The 17383-nt window shown below is 31.3% G+C and overlaps 2 protein-coding genes across 2 annotated transcripts; both read right to left on the reverse strand.

Moving 5' to 3' along the window:
• Positions 1-482: 482 nt before the first annotated feature.
• LOC142317587 (collagenase 3-like) lies at positions 483-2000 on the reverse strand. Its single transcript, XM_075354143.1, has one exon. It carries the CDS (start codon positions 1998-2000, stop codon positions 483-485), a length of 1518 nt encoding a protein of 505 aa, XP_075210258.1.
• A 1501-nt stretch (positions 2001-3501) lies between these two features.
• On the reverse strand, positions 3502-4218 carry LOC142317588 (uncharacterized). The gene has a single exon (XM_075354144.1). It carries the CDS (start codon positions 4216-4218, stop codon positions 3502-3504), a length of 717 nt encoding a protein of 238 aa, XP_075210259.1.
• Between the last annotated feature and the right edge of the window lie 13165 nt (positions 4219-17383).

The following is a 17383-nucleotide window of genomic DNA, read 5'->3' on the forward strand; positions in this document are numbered from 1 at the left end:
CTGTTATTTTGTAATAAATTTATTTAAATAAAAATTTACATACATTTTATAAGACTTAACGATTAATCACAATTCATATTTGAAACTTTAGTCGATGGTATTTCTCGTTGTAAAAAATGCTCGAGATCCCAGTTGCTGTTTATTACAAATTTGTTATCACATAAACACCACCAGCAATTACATTTAATATGAAGAAACTTATATAGTCTTAACAGTCTTTTCATTTGTAAAATTAAATCACGTATCATATCACAGGTACATTCAATCTTGATGTATAATCTACTAGGATAGTCAATCGATCTACAGTGTTTGGTATGACCATCATAATCCCTTCTTATTAGCAGTTTAAATGTTTCTTGATCAAGATTACCTGCTACAAGTTTAAGTTTATTTAATAGTTGAACAAATTCATTGTTCTGTTCCATTATGGTTTTATTCAGATGAGTGAATAAACCAAAGTGAGATGCAATATTAAAAGTAATCTATCCCCTCTTAGGATAAACATGGAACTTGGTGATAAAGTCAGCAAACTGCTTTAGGATGTTGTTGCTATAACATAACAAACCAAAAAGTTCATGATCTTTTTTTCCAAATTTAATTACCTTTTTAAAGAATTCGTTGTATTCGTAATAATTTCCGTTTTTGAAGAAATAAAGTAGTCCGTTATTGAAACGAACCACTCCGTCTATGTCTGCAGGTATTCCAGGAAACATGTTAGAAATAAGATCTGTCCTGATTAGAGTAAAAGAACATTCATCTATTTCTCCTACAAAATCCTCATTGAAAATAACATATGTTTTTCCAGTATATGTATTTACGATTCCATTAATTTTACAAGGTTGAGCGATGTTAAAGTGTAAGCAGACGTTTCTAGGATATCCTCCAATCAACCGTTGTGTATGAAGATTAAACATGAATAAGTTTTGATCTTCGATTAGCACAATTTCTCCATTAGGTCTTTGATATATTGCGGTTACTCCTTTGAACGACGCAGCAGGTGATAAAAACTTTAATCGATCTGTAAGTTCCAGTGGTTTGTAGTAATTTTTTGTGTCGTACTTAGTTTCGTCTGCAATGTTTAATATCCATGACAGTCTTTTGAATATCACATAGAGTTTTCCGTTAATTAGCAGATAGTGAATTTTATCTGATTCATCTTCTTTTATTTCACACACATCAGTAACGGAAATAGGAGTAACTGTCGGTTTTGTTGGTTGAACGGGTCTAACTGTAGTTGAAGTGTCTTCTCTGCTACCATAAAGAGATTGAATCGCTTGTATATCGTCTTCGCTCAAATTTGTTCGTCTATTCAGAAAGGGATACATAACTGATTCTTTATTGAAAGAGTGGTGAATTCCTAAAGCATGACCGATCTCATGGATCATAGTATTAAATAAACTGGTATTCATATCTTCTACTTTTCCTTCAAGATTTAAATTCCATGTCTCCGCTTCATCTATATGGATTTCTATTAGAGTGTTGGCTTTATTAGGTAAAAATGCATGTGCTAAAATACCTCCGGGGCCATCAAATTTGTTCGGACATCGATCGTTGGTTTTAGCATAGTTATGAGTCCCATACTTATCTGAAATGAGAATATCATAATCATAATAATCATGAGTAAAATTCAGTGGTGAATGTTTCGCCCACTCTCCGAACGCTGCTCTTGCCAATAATAATTTTTCGGCTGTTGCCCGCTGGTAGTGCCATTTTAAATCGTGTTTTTTCCACCTGATTTTAGCAACCATAAACGGTGAATAATCCGGTACACCACACCTTGGTGCACGCATGAACTCTTCTATTTCATCATTCAAGTTCCCATCTACAGGAAATTGAAAGGATTCTTGAAACAGTTTAACAGCATCATCTACTAGTTTTTTATCGAGTAAACTCGCATTATTTTCTCTTTTCAAGTATCCGTATTCTGATAGAAATTGAGTAGAATCGAATACAGATGCTGCATTTGCTATAGCAAAAAAGGTTATAATTAGCACTAACATTTCTTCGCTGATTCCGTTCAACGAATGAAAGAATCGACATCATTACTTCATTTAAATCTATTACAAAATGATAACGATCTTAACATTAGAGGAAAAGGTTGATTAAATCTAGAAATAAAAACAACTATTTATGTTAAGAATTGATTTTATTATTCTTTCACAAACTAAACTAATTACATTAGATATAAATAGGTTTTACAAACATATATTCGTTAAAGTTTAAAATACAAATATTATTTAAAAACTATTTTTTCAACTCCAATCTTCTTCATCTTCGGGAAATGACTGATAGATCTTGATTTCAGGATCTTGTTGTAAGTAATCCGGTAAGTCTTCATATACTTTTGCAGGTATGTATATACCATAATGATCTGTGATAAAATATTTGGGGAGGTAACGAAGAATCTCAGGACCAGGACTGTTTAAGTAACACTCTTTAGCTTTTTTCATGGCGTTTCCTACTGCTTCCAAAATATCATAGAACTTGCTGTGTTCGCTCCACCACATATGCAACCATATAGTTTTGTTCTTAGCACAGTTATGATTTTCACCAAAAGGACAGATTTCGTTTATTTTACAAGTAGTTGAATCGATCGTTGGACAACCGTACCCCTCTAGGTCGTTTACTTTATGTCTATCATCGTTTAATATTTGTTCTATTAATTTCTTTTTGACTTCGCCTTTTACGTATATTGTTAAATCAGTTCCTAATTTTTTGAAAATAGATGGTAACTGCGAGTATGAAACAAATCCAGAATTCCAATTGTGACCTATTTCTTTTTGTTGATAATGAATTTTAAGTTTATCAATTCGAGATACGATATTATAAAAGTCAAAAGGTGGTTTAAGTAAATAATGCTCAAATCGGTATCCATCCAAAGAAGTGATTGCTAATTCTTTGATGTAAATGTTGTTATCGGTTAATTGAAAAAAACTAAAATCTATTATGAAGCGAGACATGTTTCTCTGTTCATATAAAAAACTAAACTGGTTAGGAAATGTTTCTGACCGTTCCTGTTAAAGGCAAATATTGCATCATACAATCGCTTATCATCAAACAATAAGCTACTGTATTGGCGGGAAATGGGATGGAAGTTTGCATTTCAATTTTTATATCTACCGCACCGTTTTTTAAAGATTCGCTCTGATTTGAGCAGTCTATAAAAATCAGTGGAATTGATACGTATTTATTTGGAACAATTAACGATCCATCAGATTTCTTATTATAGTAAGTCCGATAAAAACTTTTAAACATTTCATACATCGTGAGGGTATCTCCTTGAATGTTTTCATATGGGTAGTAAATCGAATTCAAATATAAACGAATGTTATAAATAGAAACCGATTCAAAATTAGAAGCGCTCTTAGTCGCATCTCCTCTTCTCGAGGTTTGAAATCCAATGATTACATAACGTGGTTTTTCTGCTTGTGTAGTTGTTTTCACCGTCCAAATTACATCTTTACTGTGAGGTAAAGACGGATATTCGTATAAGTTCCACTTTCAAAAAGCCATAGAAATAGGTTCATCCCTATCAACACGTTTAAGAAGCGATAATCGCGTTTCATCCGATACATTAACATACTGTATCTTCCATACTATTTTTGTGATACTAAGAGTAAATGATTTTCCGACTGGAACAACAACCGCATTATTATCAGTTGAAGCTCGAAGCAGAATAAGTTCTTGTTTCACGTTCAGCAATATTCTGTTATAATCCTCAAAGAAACCTAAGAGCATCCTCAGCGGAAGTAATACGTTAAACGTTCCAGATTCACCGTTGATATATGAGCCGTTGACTGGCAAAATGTCATCTGTACCGCTCGATGACCAACCTGCTGGAAAAATGTCATCTTGTTCGTGTTTCCTTAGAGACAGTACATTTTTCATTGTTGAGGTTATACCTACGTGTCTAACTCTATCAACTTCCTGTCCAGCTATTTCATATCGGATTTCATCAAAAAGAAAAGCACCGAAATTATTACATAATTTTAACGAAGGATCAGCCGCTCCATTAGCATCACCATACTTTCCAAAAATATGTAAGTAACTATCGCATGGAAGTGTATATATATCTTGTTGCTGAATAGGGATTCTTATTTCATCGCTATTATTAAAAGTTGTTGCTGCATAAGGATAATGCGAATGGTATTCTTTACCCGTAATATCATCGTTAAGTACTGCATTTATCGAGTCTATATTTATTATCTGCATACTCATTATTGGAAGACTATGAAACCTAATGATTCCAAAAAACGTACGTTCTCTCGTGTTAACCGTTTAAGCTTCAAAGGTTGACTGTTTGATTGCAGCGTTGAAGAAGGAAATTTATATTCGTCATCATCTATGAAAATCAATCCCATTGTTTCTCCGTCTCAAATGTAATCTTACAGTTACTTCTTCTTCACCGAAATTTATCAGTTCAGAGTTCTGATTACAGATACGGACAGTTATATTATGTATTGACTTGGTGTTTACTGGAAGATAAATGACGCTGTTCGGTACTTCAATTATCTTATATCCTCGTCCAACTCTAGGGAAAAATTCATGTAATATATGACCTTCTTCTCCACCCACATATGAACCTCGAACAATATTACATGTTATTCGTATCGCATTAATCGATGAAATATTAACTGGTTTCTGAGACATATGCCAAAAGTTAGCCGGTAAGGTCACTTCATCGAATCCTAAAAGAGTGCGGATAGAACGAGGTTTTGCAAAATCTACGATTTCCGAACAAAAGAGTCGAGAGTGTAACGTTGTAGGATCTACAATAATCTTTAAAATACATTTCGATTTTGTTTTCTTAGCACGCGATCGCTGTAGTTTTTTTTCATCATCTGTTCTATTTAAATTTGTTACCCCTGTCTCTTCGGTTTCATCCGCACAATCGCCCATCCCGTGTTTTAGTTTCACTATCAAATCTTCAATCTCATACATCCCCGTTGTTAACTTGATTGATTTATCTAAATTATAATAAAACATATTATTTTTTCCCTTCTCTACGTTCGGAATATTGTTATAAGACATAAAATCTACAAGACCGATTTCCCACTGATCATCGTTAAGTTCTATTGGTGGGAAAAAATCTGCGGATAACACAGATGATTTTCCGTTCAAGCAGAACATATCAGAAACTTTAAACACAGGTGACCACAAACGACTGAATCAAATTCTTGTTTACGATCTAAATTATACTTAATGATGGTTTCTTTTCCATCTGATTTAAGATAACGGACTAATTCTTTAGGAGGTCGTAAATTTCCAAAACTATCAAAGTAAGTCACTTTTGGTCCTCTCTTTTTATAACAAACCCAGTGAGTGCCTGCATTACGGATATTGTCTAGATTCACTATTCCTGATTCGTAATTGTTTATTCTAGTCGGAAGGGTATCGCGCATAAAAACCCCCCTAAAATATGGTATTTTTAGATTGTGTGCAAACTGCATTATCTCCAAACCTGATAAAGGTCGAATGGAAAGTTTGCTCAACAGTTCTAACGCCTTCTTTTTCCACGTTGACGACGACGACGACGTCGACGACGTGCGGGTTGCTTTTTTTTCAAACCGCATCCTGTCTTAGAACGGTATGGTTCAAGGTAAACACCACTTCCTTTTTTTCTTATAGTTTTTCTTCGAGTACCTTTACCCGAAAGTCTCTTTAGTTTACCACCTAATTTGCTCTTTACTTTCATAGCGTTTGTTACAGCCCACGCAGCTGCCTTCTCAGCAATGCTAGAATCTGGCGCTGATACTCTCTGCCAAGCTCTTTCTGCTAATTCTTTATCGGCCTGTGCTCTGCGTCGAGAATCGTTGTAAATACTGTACGCGATATCATGCGCTTTGCAAGCTTTATCTAGTGGGTTAATCCCAGGATCGCCTCTTTGTAATCTTTTTTCTAGTTTGGTCCCCGGACCACAATATTGATAACCCGGTATATGAGCCTCGAAAGGAAGCAAATCTACTGTACGATTAAGAACAGTCCCTGCAATTCCACTTACAACGTCGAGTGTTTTACCTGGAAGACTTGCAACAGAATTTAACAAGCCACGTCCTGATTTCTTACTGACTGTTTGCTTGTTCGCGTTTCTCATTTTATACTTTACTAAAATTCTTCTTCTGATTCATCCACTTTTATATTTGATTCTTTTTCCGTTTGGGTTCCCACCTCTTTCTTAATCAAACTTTCCAATCTGGAAGAAGTTTCATGTAATCGCTGTTCGACGGCAGGATCCTTTGTATTTTTACTTATGGAAGGATTTTCCGTTTCTTTCTTTGACATATTATCAATTCGTGCGACAATTTCATCAAATTTCTGCCCGATGAGAAACCGTGCATATCTCAAGGTTATCAAATCATTTTCATCATCAGGATGAGCGGCATTTTTAGCGCGAGCACCTTTAAAATCGATGTTTATAGAACTGTTTTGCTTTTCACAAGCTAAAAATCCACGATCTTCAGCGTACTGCTCGATGAGGTACAAACAGTCATCTAAGTTAACAGCATCATCATAATTTTCCGCACTCTCTAAATTACAGATTCTTTTTTTACGAACGTCGATATCACCTTCATCAGTAATCCCAAACGGGATCCTCGCGCTAAATTCTGATTGTCCTAATCTATTCAACGGCATTTTCACAAATGATACGATCACAACACGGTTTCTCCTTTTATTAATCCTCGTTCTTTTAATTCTTCGATTATCGATACTATTTCATTATCATGAGCTGTATTTCCTGCTTTTTTAGATGCTATCAACAATTTCAACCTTTCACATAATTCGTTGGGATCATCAAAATAAACATAATCAACTTTACGATCTTCGTTTAAAGTCATCTCAGTAGGAATTAAAAGACCTTCTCCTCGTTTTTTAGTAACACTAGGTGGAAAAAGTTTACTTATTATCTCCACGTATTTAAACCCTGGATTGGTCTTCACCCGTTCCAAAGCGGAATTATTTCTTCTGTGTGCGTTTGTTAAGATAAGAATTTTCTTATATTCCTCCAAATCTTCTTCCGTGTATAATTTAGGTTTTTTCATAAAAAGCAACTCAAATAACCCTCGAGTCCCAGGATACTTTTCCTCTCTTATAAGAATATTACTGTTACTGTCGAAGTCTATTATTGCATCACCGATCTTCAATTCGTTTCCTTCAAAATGAACACCATACACGTTATCCATATTATTTTCCACATCTCTGATGGCATCCAGCATGAATTCTTGCGCTAATCCTTCTCGAATGCTAGTCCTTACAGACATACTTACTTTCATCTTTCCATCTGGAGTTTGTAACAACTGTTGAATGGATGGTTGAGTTTCGAAAGATTCTTCCAGTTCATTTCTCGATTGTGATTCAGCCCCTTTTTCAGCACGCCGTCGATCCATGTAAGGTGTACTTCTCTTTGCAATATGTCTATTTCTGACTACTTCCATCATGTCATCAGCCGTATCAGATGGTTGAGCCATTCGAAAAGGAAGAGAACTAGTTGTATCCATTTTTTGTTGTAATTCATTAATTGATCGTTTACTTCCTTTAGTGGAAGCTTCATCTGTTACAGAACGTTTAGCTTCTTTCATTCTATCTTCTTCAGTCAATATATCAAACATCGAACCCATATCTATTCTTTTTTCAAAATCGAGATATTCCTTTTCTTCTTTCTTTCTCAACTCTTCTGCTGATATCAGCGGTGGTGACCTCACCTTCGGAATTAATTCTTTTTTTATTCGTTTTACCTCATTTTCATCTGAACTAATTTTATCAGCAAGCTTTATCAAGGGTTCAGTGAGCGGTTTAAATTCCCGCTGAAGCTTCAAGTCTGATTCGAATCTTCCTCTCATCAATTCGGTATGTTTTCTTTTAATACTTCTGCGGATCTCTGCTATCTCCTTCGTAATCCTTCAAGGTAGCCATTCTTCCCTTGTATGAATCTTCCAATCATTTGTTGTGACTTAAATACGAACGATTTAGCTAAAGTTTTGGACTACATTCATATTAATTATCCTGCGCGCTAACTAACATTTGGTTTAAAAAGCGTGTACGCTAGCGCGCAGGCTTTCAAAAAAGCGTGTACGCTAGCGCGCAGGCTTTCAAAAAAGCGTGTACGCTAGCGCGTAGGCTTTTTCAGGCTTGCTTTTTTTCGCTTTTCAGGATTTTTAATAAAAGTGTCAAAATTAAATCTATATCGACCTTTATCGATATCACTCTCCCTATCAATTACTAAAAACCCATTTTTAAATCGGTTCCAAGCCTCGTTACATATTTCTTTAAACATTTCAAATGTCATATCAGGTGTTACATGATCGTGATATATATGTCTTAGATTTCTTTCATCTTGACGAAACACCATAAGAAAATTTGCGTTGTCGCGGACTAATTGTTTAGGGATTTTACTATACGTCTGACTCATATAAAACACATCGATGTTATTATGTCGCCCCATAGTAAAATACTTTGTTATATTATTTTGTTTTTCACATATTACATCATCGAAAATCATTATCGAATTCGGTTCGGTTTCTTCAGGCGCTACAATAACATCATTATCACTGAAAGGATAGTAACCTATTCCTTCAACATCAGTCAGTAAACTTTTTAAAAATATATATTTAGGTTGATACAAAGATTTGGAAAACACATAAATATTGCTAAACTTTAACCCACTAGGGTCAAACAAAAGGTTGAAAACTGCATTGGTTTTACCTGAATTTGAAGGACCTACAACCAAACATCTGATGTTATTTGGAAAAAGGGGACTATGTCTCTTTTCAGAATTGAAATCTACTACATCACCTATTAATTTATCAAAATTAACAACTGTTAACTTTCGATCACGCTCTTTATCATCCATCTCTGCTACTAATCATATTTAAACGGAACAATTTATTTTATAAGATCCTTCTTTTCTATCCACGAATCTTCTTTCTTATCAAACCCCAACCAACGAACAAATAATTTATTACCTCTTCTTTTTAATACTTTTTCTACCAAGTAAACGTTTCCGTACTTGGTTTTATTGAGTTCTTCCGTATAAAAACTACCCTTTACTATTTCCCCTTTCCCATTTTTAAAATATATGTAATGGGTTGTGTCATTTTCACCTTACAAACTGTAAAAATTTCGTTCGTCCAATTTGGAAGATAACCTTTTGCAAATGACTTTTTATATTTACTTATTCTCACCTTATCACCTACTTTAAACTTATTAACAGTTATACCCTTTCGATTTTTTCGAGCAGCTGTTAAAATATTTAGCAATACTTGGTGTTCGTTTTTATAAGAAACATCTTTAGGTTTAAAACCGATAGTTCTGTGTACCTTATTGTTATATATATTAACCAACTCGTTCAGTATACTTACCCATTGATAATTACCCTGTTCAGTAAACTTACGCCACATGTTAGTCTTAAGAGTTCTATTAAATCTCTCAACTATAGAAGCTTTTTTATCAGAATAAGTTGAATAATGATTTATATTAAATTTTAGTAATAAAGATTTTAATTTTGAATTAAACCATTCTTTTCCATCATCGGTTTGAAAATGTTTCATTTTATATTTATAAAATACAGGCTTGAGGACCTTTATAACATCATCTGCTTTTTTACTCTTCAATGGAAAAGCAAAAGCAAATTTTGAAAAACAATTTATCATTGTCAATATGTACCGATATCCTTTATTAGATCTTGCGTACGGTATCATCTCAACGAGATCTGCTTGATACAAATCATCTAACCCTTTTAATTCAACTGGTCTTGTTGAATAGTTTCTACGAGCTTGTTTGTGAAGCTCTCTTGCTATCCCACGTTTAACATTCATAGTTTTTTGTAAACTGATTTTTTTAAAAATAATTTTTACTTATATACTAAAGATAATAATAGGGATAAAATAATAAATTCTTTTTTTCAATTCGAAATAGTTTTTATTGATTACTTTCAATAACAAGTTATATTAATCTACAAATAGTAAACAAGATAAAAATTCCATTCAGATAATCTATTACGTAAACTTTCATATTCCATTTTAATTGGAATTTTCATTTTTACTACTTCAGTTTTATTTCCAAAATATTTTCCTTTTTTTATCACGTCCAGTATAGACAGCGGAAAGATTTTTTTAAAAATAGATAACAGATGATGTATCGATTTAATTTGACCACCTGGTACAAATCCGATAATCCATGAATCGCTGATGATATCAGACTCAGATTCGTAATCAGTCTCTTCTTCTGAAGACTTCTCTTCTAGCGGAGAATATTCAGTTGTCCATGAGCTCATCGAATCTCTGCTGTCTTCCATTGATTACCGGTCTAAAACAAATAAGACAATATTATTAATCAACTGCTTTTTATGTTTATCTTAAAATTCTACACATTATAAATACAACATACCTTTTGTCTTTGTTTCACCAATTTACAATTAGGCGAAGCCTTTTTATGTTCCATAAATGGATCATCGTTATCTAACCACTCAAAAATTTCAACTCCACATTCGATGCAAGCCACAGAATCTAACACGCCGGTAAAATAAAATCCAGCTTCTATCATCGATTCAGCCTTTGGAAAAAGACGAGCCCAATTATAAAAAGTATTCATCATCAAGTCGATGCAAACTATACTTTCTTTAAAAAATTCACAACAATTGAATAAATTATCAGCAACTTTACAAATTTCATTATAATGTTTATGTTGAATTCCACAATAAAATAAATTACATTCTGAAATTACAGTCCAGTCACACTCTTTACAAGAAATAAACCCGTCTTCCTCATACCGATTTAAACCACATTCTTTAATAAATTTTAATGAAAGTGTATTTAACCTTTTACTTAGTACCGCAAACGGGACAAACATTTCTGATATTTATTTTTTGTATTCCACTTCTAATAGCATACAGTCGTAAATCAAACTCTAATGCTTCTAAATCTTTTTTAAAACTTTCCAATTTCTTGCAGTACTTTTTAAAAATTTTTTTCTTCTGCAGCGTCATCAATCTTAAACAAAAAACAAAAATATTAAAATCGAAAATGTAAACTAAAAAGAAAGTATTTGTCTTTAAATAAATTTTTAACATACCTTTTCACCCCCCACTTCGAATATTAACTGAACTGCAGTTCTGCAAAAAGGACATCGATCTTGATTCTTCATTAGTCGAATATTACATAACCGACATATCATATGACCGCATGGAACAATAACCAATTTCATTACTTCATTAAAACAAATTTTACAATTATATTTTTCTTTTATTTCATCTTCGCTAAGAGAATTTATTTTAATATCATTTTCACAATTAGAGTCCTGTTCATCTTTACTGTGGTTAACAATAAAAATTAACGAATGTTCAACATCATTAGAAAACATATATAGCCTATATAGTCCATCTTCAATATAAATTTGGTTTGGCTGAAAAAGGGAAACAAAATAAATCTAAACATCAATTTATATTAAAACTAATAACATTTATTTAATACAATAACTATAGTTTTACATAAGCTGCATTTTATTGGTAAACTTTTAAAATAATTAAATTTACACTTAAAACAAACAGGATGCCCGCATGGTATTGTAATAAATTGTAATAAATTTTCTTTACAAAATTGACATGTAATAGTTTCTTTATTATTTAAATCTCTTATGTTAAAAATTTTAATTGGAAAACTATTTGTTGAAGACGAATCTTCGTTTTTTGATTTTGTATATCCATTAATTAAAAATTTATGTAAAATTGAGTGTTTATTTAGATTAAGTTTAAATCCGCTACATTTGTTTAATTGAGAATTAATTTCAGTCATTATTATCGCACCACATTTTTTTACCTTTAGCTTAGGGCTATTGTTCACTTCTAGGACTATATTATGACCTCCCTGATCTTCAACATTTAAACATCGTTCTATGGCAGAAAAAGCATCCGACTCATCACGAAACTGTAATTGAAAAAAGTATTATTAATCCTTTTATAAAACTAATAAAATACGTTTTAATCGATTTTATATAAACGAAAAATATTTGCCTTTTTAAATTTGATGTTATGCACTGCGGTGTATGTTGTTTTTATTGAAGTATTTAAGTCTTCTTCAACGTCGTTAGCCTCCAGTAAAATATCATCATTCCCATCATTTAATAACCAATGATAATTTGACTGAACTTCATCCTCATCATCTAACAACCTATTAACAGTTTCTTCTAACTGGTTATCGGTAATTGAAAACATATCTTCAGACATCTGTGAAACAATATTTACATTCAACTAAACCCAATAGCAATTAAAATCTGACTTAAAAAAGAAAAAATTAAAATTAACGAAACCTAAAAACGATAAGAATCAATTCTAATTCAAAAACAATAAAAGATTTGTTATTGCATATATAATACTAATATGAAATTTAAATAAAAATGTTTTACTTACGATTAGATTGATTAAAACGGGTTAATGTTAACAATGAACAACGTTAATCTCGACACTGTAAATAAAAATAAATTCATTAACATAATAAACTGGAGAAAACAAAAATATTAAAAATTTTAATTCTAAATCTAACAACCAAAATAATAACTGAAAAATGCTTACCTTTTAAATAAAGATGAATCAAATATATGATATTTAATAATATAATATTATTAAAATATTTAATAAATTTTATTCTGGAAAAAAAAAGAACAATATTAATTCGAAATATAATGTAAGTAAATAATATTAATAATGTAAGTAAATAAAACATTTAAATAATAATATTAATAAATAAGATATACAATATTTAAATAATATAAGATATATAATAATTAAAATGCGTATAATATTAATAAATAAGATATATAATATTTAAAATGCGTATATTTAAATATTTAAAGTGCGTAAAATAGTTTCACTCACCTGATAAAATAAAACAGCAGCAGCAAGTATCACAACAAGTCACTATATCAAAACAAGTTATATAAAGCCGTAGAAAATCGCTCGGTATTTATGTAAACCGAATAACCTTGTCATTGAGATAACTTTGAAATAACAATGAAGACATATGACGCAAATGAAAGATAACTTTCAATTTTGTAAACAAGGTTATGCAAAGTAAGCAAGCGCGTGTAAAATATGACGTAAATCGAAGATAAAATTATACAATGTCAGCAAGCACGTGTACTAAGAACACGAGGCAATTTTTAATTTTTTTGATGACTAAGAAATTTTTTTAAATTTTTTAAAAAAAAATTTTTTTTTTTTAATTTTTTTTTTGTTTTTTTTTAATTTTTTTTTTTTTTTTTTTCGGGTCAAAGGTCAAGGTTGTGCCAGAATCCCCATTTCTACACTACTCCAATGACATGCTTACTCGTTCGCCTCGTAAATTTAACAATTGATCGTTTTCATCGGTCAATTTTATTATCAAGTTGGTAATTTCTTTTTCATCTGAAAAAGAAATTACCAACATGATAATAAATACGTAAAATTTTACGTATACGTAATACGTAACTGGTACGAATGTAATATACGAACGTAATACGTAACTAAGTCCTACGCAAAAACTATCGCATGAAAATAAACAAGAACAAAACAAAAGTAATGAAATGTAGTAGAAATAACAAAGATGGACCAATGAATGTGAAAATAGGAGGAGAAAAGATTATGGAGGTAGAAGAATTTTGTTATTTGGGAAGTAAAATTACTGAAGATGGACGAAGTAGGAGCGATATAAAATGCCGAATAGCACAAGCTAAACGAGCCTTCAGTAAGAAATATAATTTGTTTACATCAAAAATGAATTTAAATGTCAGGAAAAGATTTTTGAAAGTGTATGTTTGGAGTGTCGCTTTATATGGAAGTGAAACTTGGACAATCGGAGTATCTGAGAAGAAAAGATTAGAAGCTTTTGAAATGTGGTGCTATAGGAGAATGTTAAAAATCAGATGGGTGGATAAAGTGACAAATGAAGAGGTATTGCGGCAAATAGATGAAGAAAGTAGCATTTGGAAAAATATAGTTAAAAGAAGAAACAGACTTATAGGCCACATACTAAGGCATCCTGGAATAGTCGCTTTAATATTGGAAGGACAGGTAGAAGGGAAAAATTGTGTAGGCAGGCCACGTTTGGAGTATGTAAAACAAATTGTTGGGGATGTAGGATGTAGAAGGTATACTGAAATGAAACGACTAGCACTAGATAGGGAATCTTGGAGAGCTGCATCAAACCAGTCAAATGACTGAAGACAAAAAAAAAAAAAAATACGTAACTGGTACGAATGTAAAATGGACATTCTTCAATCATTTCACCAGGATCGACACTCAGTGGGAAATCATACAAAATGCAATCTTGTTTCTGGTTTTTATATCCGTATATAATATTTTATTATTGTATATAATTAGAAATTATATTATAGGGCAAACTATAATTGTAGGGTAAACACTATATACAATTAGAAATTTAAAAGTTTTGCGTTAAAAAAATGTTTGTACTTGAATGGAATTTTCCAACACGTTCACTAGACAAGTATAATTAAATTTATTTATTATTATTAACCGTAACTTCACTATATACATATTAAAATCTTCTGGTATATTGAAATTGTACTTGTTTTTATTCATCTTGTTACTTATATTCGGGTAGTTTGTAATGTAATTAATAAAAATCAATTATTTCTGGTTTGTAGATGAATATTTTAAACTCTTCAATTTATCGAAAATATTAGACATTTTTACAAATCATATATTAGAATTAATAGAATAATTTGGTAAGCCGAATTAGATCCCCCAAAATAATTCATATAAACTCATTTCAATGGGTAGAAATCCACTAGATTTAGTAATTTCTGGTACTTATCTTGTTATAAAGAATAAAAAAAAATTGATATAAAATCAATTATATTTAGCAATTTCTGGTATTTAAACTTTTCAAATATTAAACATTTTTGCAATTTTATTTAATATTTAAAATTAATATTTTATTGTTGTTAAAAAGTTAATTGAAGCCGATGCTCACATACACGCCTCGGCTTTTTATGATGTTAAAAGAGATGATAAAGTTGAAATAACTAAAATTATTACCAATACAAGAATTATTTTCTCAACAATTAGTCGCCTCGTATTCCAGCTGACAAAATATCCTATATCCAAAGGGTACAAATCTATTAGATTTGCTGAATTTTTTAATGCAACAAAATTATGTAAAGATGGTGGGAAACGATTTATAAATTGAATCTATTATTCACAAAAATTAGTCGGCCCGAATTCGGGCTAACAAAATATCCTATCTAAAGTGAATTCAAAGGGTACAAATCCATTATATTTAGTAATTTCTGGTTAAATTTAAACTTTTCAATTTATTGAAAATATTAAGACATTTTTGCAATTTATTGAATTAACTAATTATTATTCACAAAAATTAGTCTCCGCTAATACAAGGCGACAAAATATCCTAATCCAAAGGCGTACAAATTCATTAGATTTAGTAATTTCTGCTTTGTAGATGAAAATAATAGAATATTATTACAATGATGTAGTTTTGTAATTGTCATAATTACCATGATGTAGAATTTACATGTGGTATTGATGTTTAGAATTGTAAAAAAGGTTATTCCAATATTTTAAAAATTATTTATTGTTGCAAATACACAATACATTTAAACTAGTTTTTTTTTTCCTTTTTCAATTCATTTGGTGGTGAAGATCTTTACTACCAAAATAATTCATATAAAATCGTTTCAAGGGTACAAATCCACTATATTTAGTAATTTCTGGTACTTAAAGAATCTACAAAATTGTTAGAGTATTTTGGTCCCGCAGATTCGAGTGACCAAAATAATTCATATAAACTCCGCTACTAAAATTATTACTAATACAAGAATTAATTGAAAAATTAGTCGGCTGGAATTCCAGCCAACAAAATATTCTATATAAAATGAATCCAAAGGGTACAATATCCATTAGATTTAGTAATTTTTGGTATTTAAACTTTTCAATTACATTTTTGCAATTTTATATAATATTTAAAATTAAAATTTTTAAAAATAATAAAGCGATTCCTCATATACGAAGAATCGCCTATATGGGAAACGATTTAGAAATTGGATTCAAAATAAAAAATCTAAAGAATAATTCGGCTCGAAATCCGATGGGGTACACTATTTATGCAGAAACTTTGGCTCTTCGGAATTCCGATGGGCCAAACACTATATATGTAGTTAATAAAAATCAATTAGATTTAGTAATTTCTGGTTTGTAGATGAATAATTTAAACTTTTCAATTTTACATTTTTAAAGACTTGAAGACGGTCCAAGACTGTTTGCTCATGTCTCTACGATGAAATAAAATGAAAATGTGTTTTTGCTAACTCGGTTAACAGTTTTGATCACTTTTAAATTTATATATGTTTTGAAAAAAATCGGGCATCATTACTTTCAGCGACAGTGGGATGATGGGTGATGGAGGTTGTAGATTGTTTATTTTTTTATTGTTGAGATTATTAATGACACTATGATCGTGTAAATTTTATTATGATGTTAGGTCATCACTACTTTCAGCGAAATTTAGAGTTTAAACAATTGTATTATAAATTGACCGATTCGCCATATATGTTTTCAGATTATAAAAACAAATATCCCTTGTACGTGATTTGATTGATCACGAAAGGATGAATCCATAAAAATGAGTATTATTTGATTTGAAAATTAATATTTAAGTTGAAGAGAATTTTAAACCAAATACAATTGTATTGTTTATTAATATATGAAAATGTAGTGGCTTACTCGCCGTTAACCGGCAATGAAATTAAACAACCTTCATAAGTACAAATTTTTATTTGTTATATTTGCTTTCGCTGAAAGTAATGATGTCCGATTTTTTAAATTACTTTAAAAGTGATTAAAACTGTTAACTGACACATTTTCAATTCATTTCATCATCAATTTCAAAAAAATGTTGTGAAAAGGGCGTATCTCGAGAACGGCTGGACTTGGCCGGATGAAAGTAGTGCCAATCGATTCAAAGAATCGGAGGTACCCTCTTGGTTAAGCCTTTCAAAATCGCGTTTGAACTGGGCTAGGACCTACCGTTTTCAAGATAGGCCTATTTTTAAAATTTGGCAGAATCTTTTTTGTGCTCTGAACCTCGGGTATCGATCTATCATTGAAGAAAACAGAGTCGCGTTTTGGTATGGTTTTTGCAGTAGAAAAGCACTTGCATGGTGAGAATTTAACTGAAAAGTGGCGGAGAAGAAACCTCATATACGGCTGTAATATACTGTAATCGATTATGGAAAAACGGGTGTAATATATTGGAATCGATTATAAAAAAATAACAGAGTCGGGTTTTGGAGTGCTTTTTGTGGTAGACGCATGCGTGGTGAGAATTTAACTGAAAATTGGCAGTTGACTTGTGAAAAGAGAACTCGGTGGATTCTTTAA

This window comes from Lycorma delicatula, chromosome 1 (assembly GCF_047948215.1).
Source record: "Lycorma delicatula isolate Av1 chromosome 1, ASM4794821v1, whole genome shotgun sequence".
Classification (NCBI taxonomy): domain Eukaryota; kingdom Metazoa; phylum Arthropoda; class Insecta; order Hemiptera; family Fulgoridae; genus Lycorma; species Lycorma delicatula.

Excerpts from the sequence above, each read along its gene's own strand:
- LOC142317587 (XM_075354143.1), bottom strand. The coding sequence starts at position 2,000 with ATGTTAGTGCTAATTATAACCTTTTTTGCTATAGCAAATGCAGCATCT.
- LOC142317588 (XM_075354144.1), bottom strand. The coding sequence starts at position 4,218 with ATGAGTATGCAGATAATAAATATAGACTCGATAAATGCAGTACTTAAC.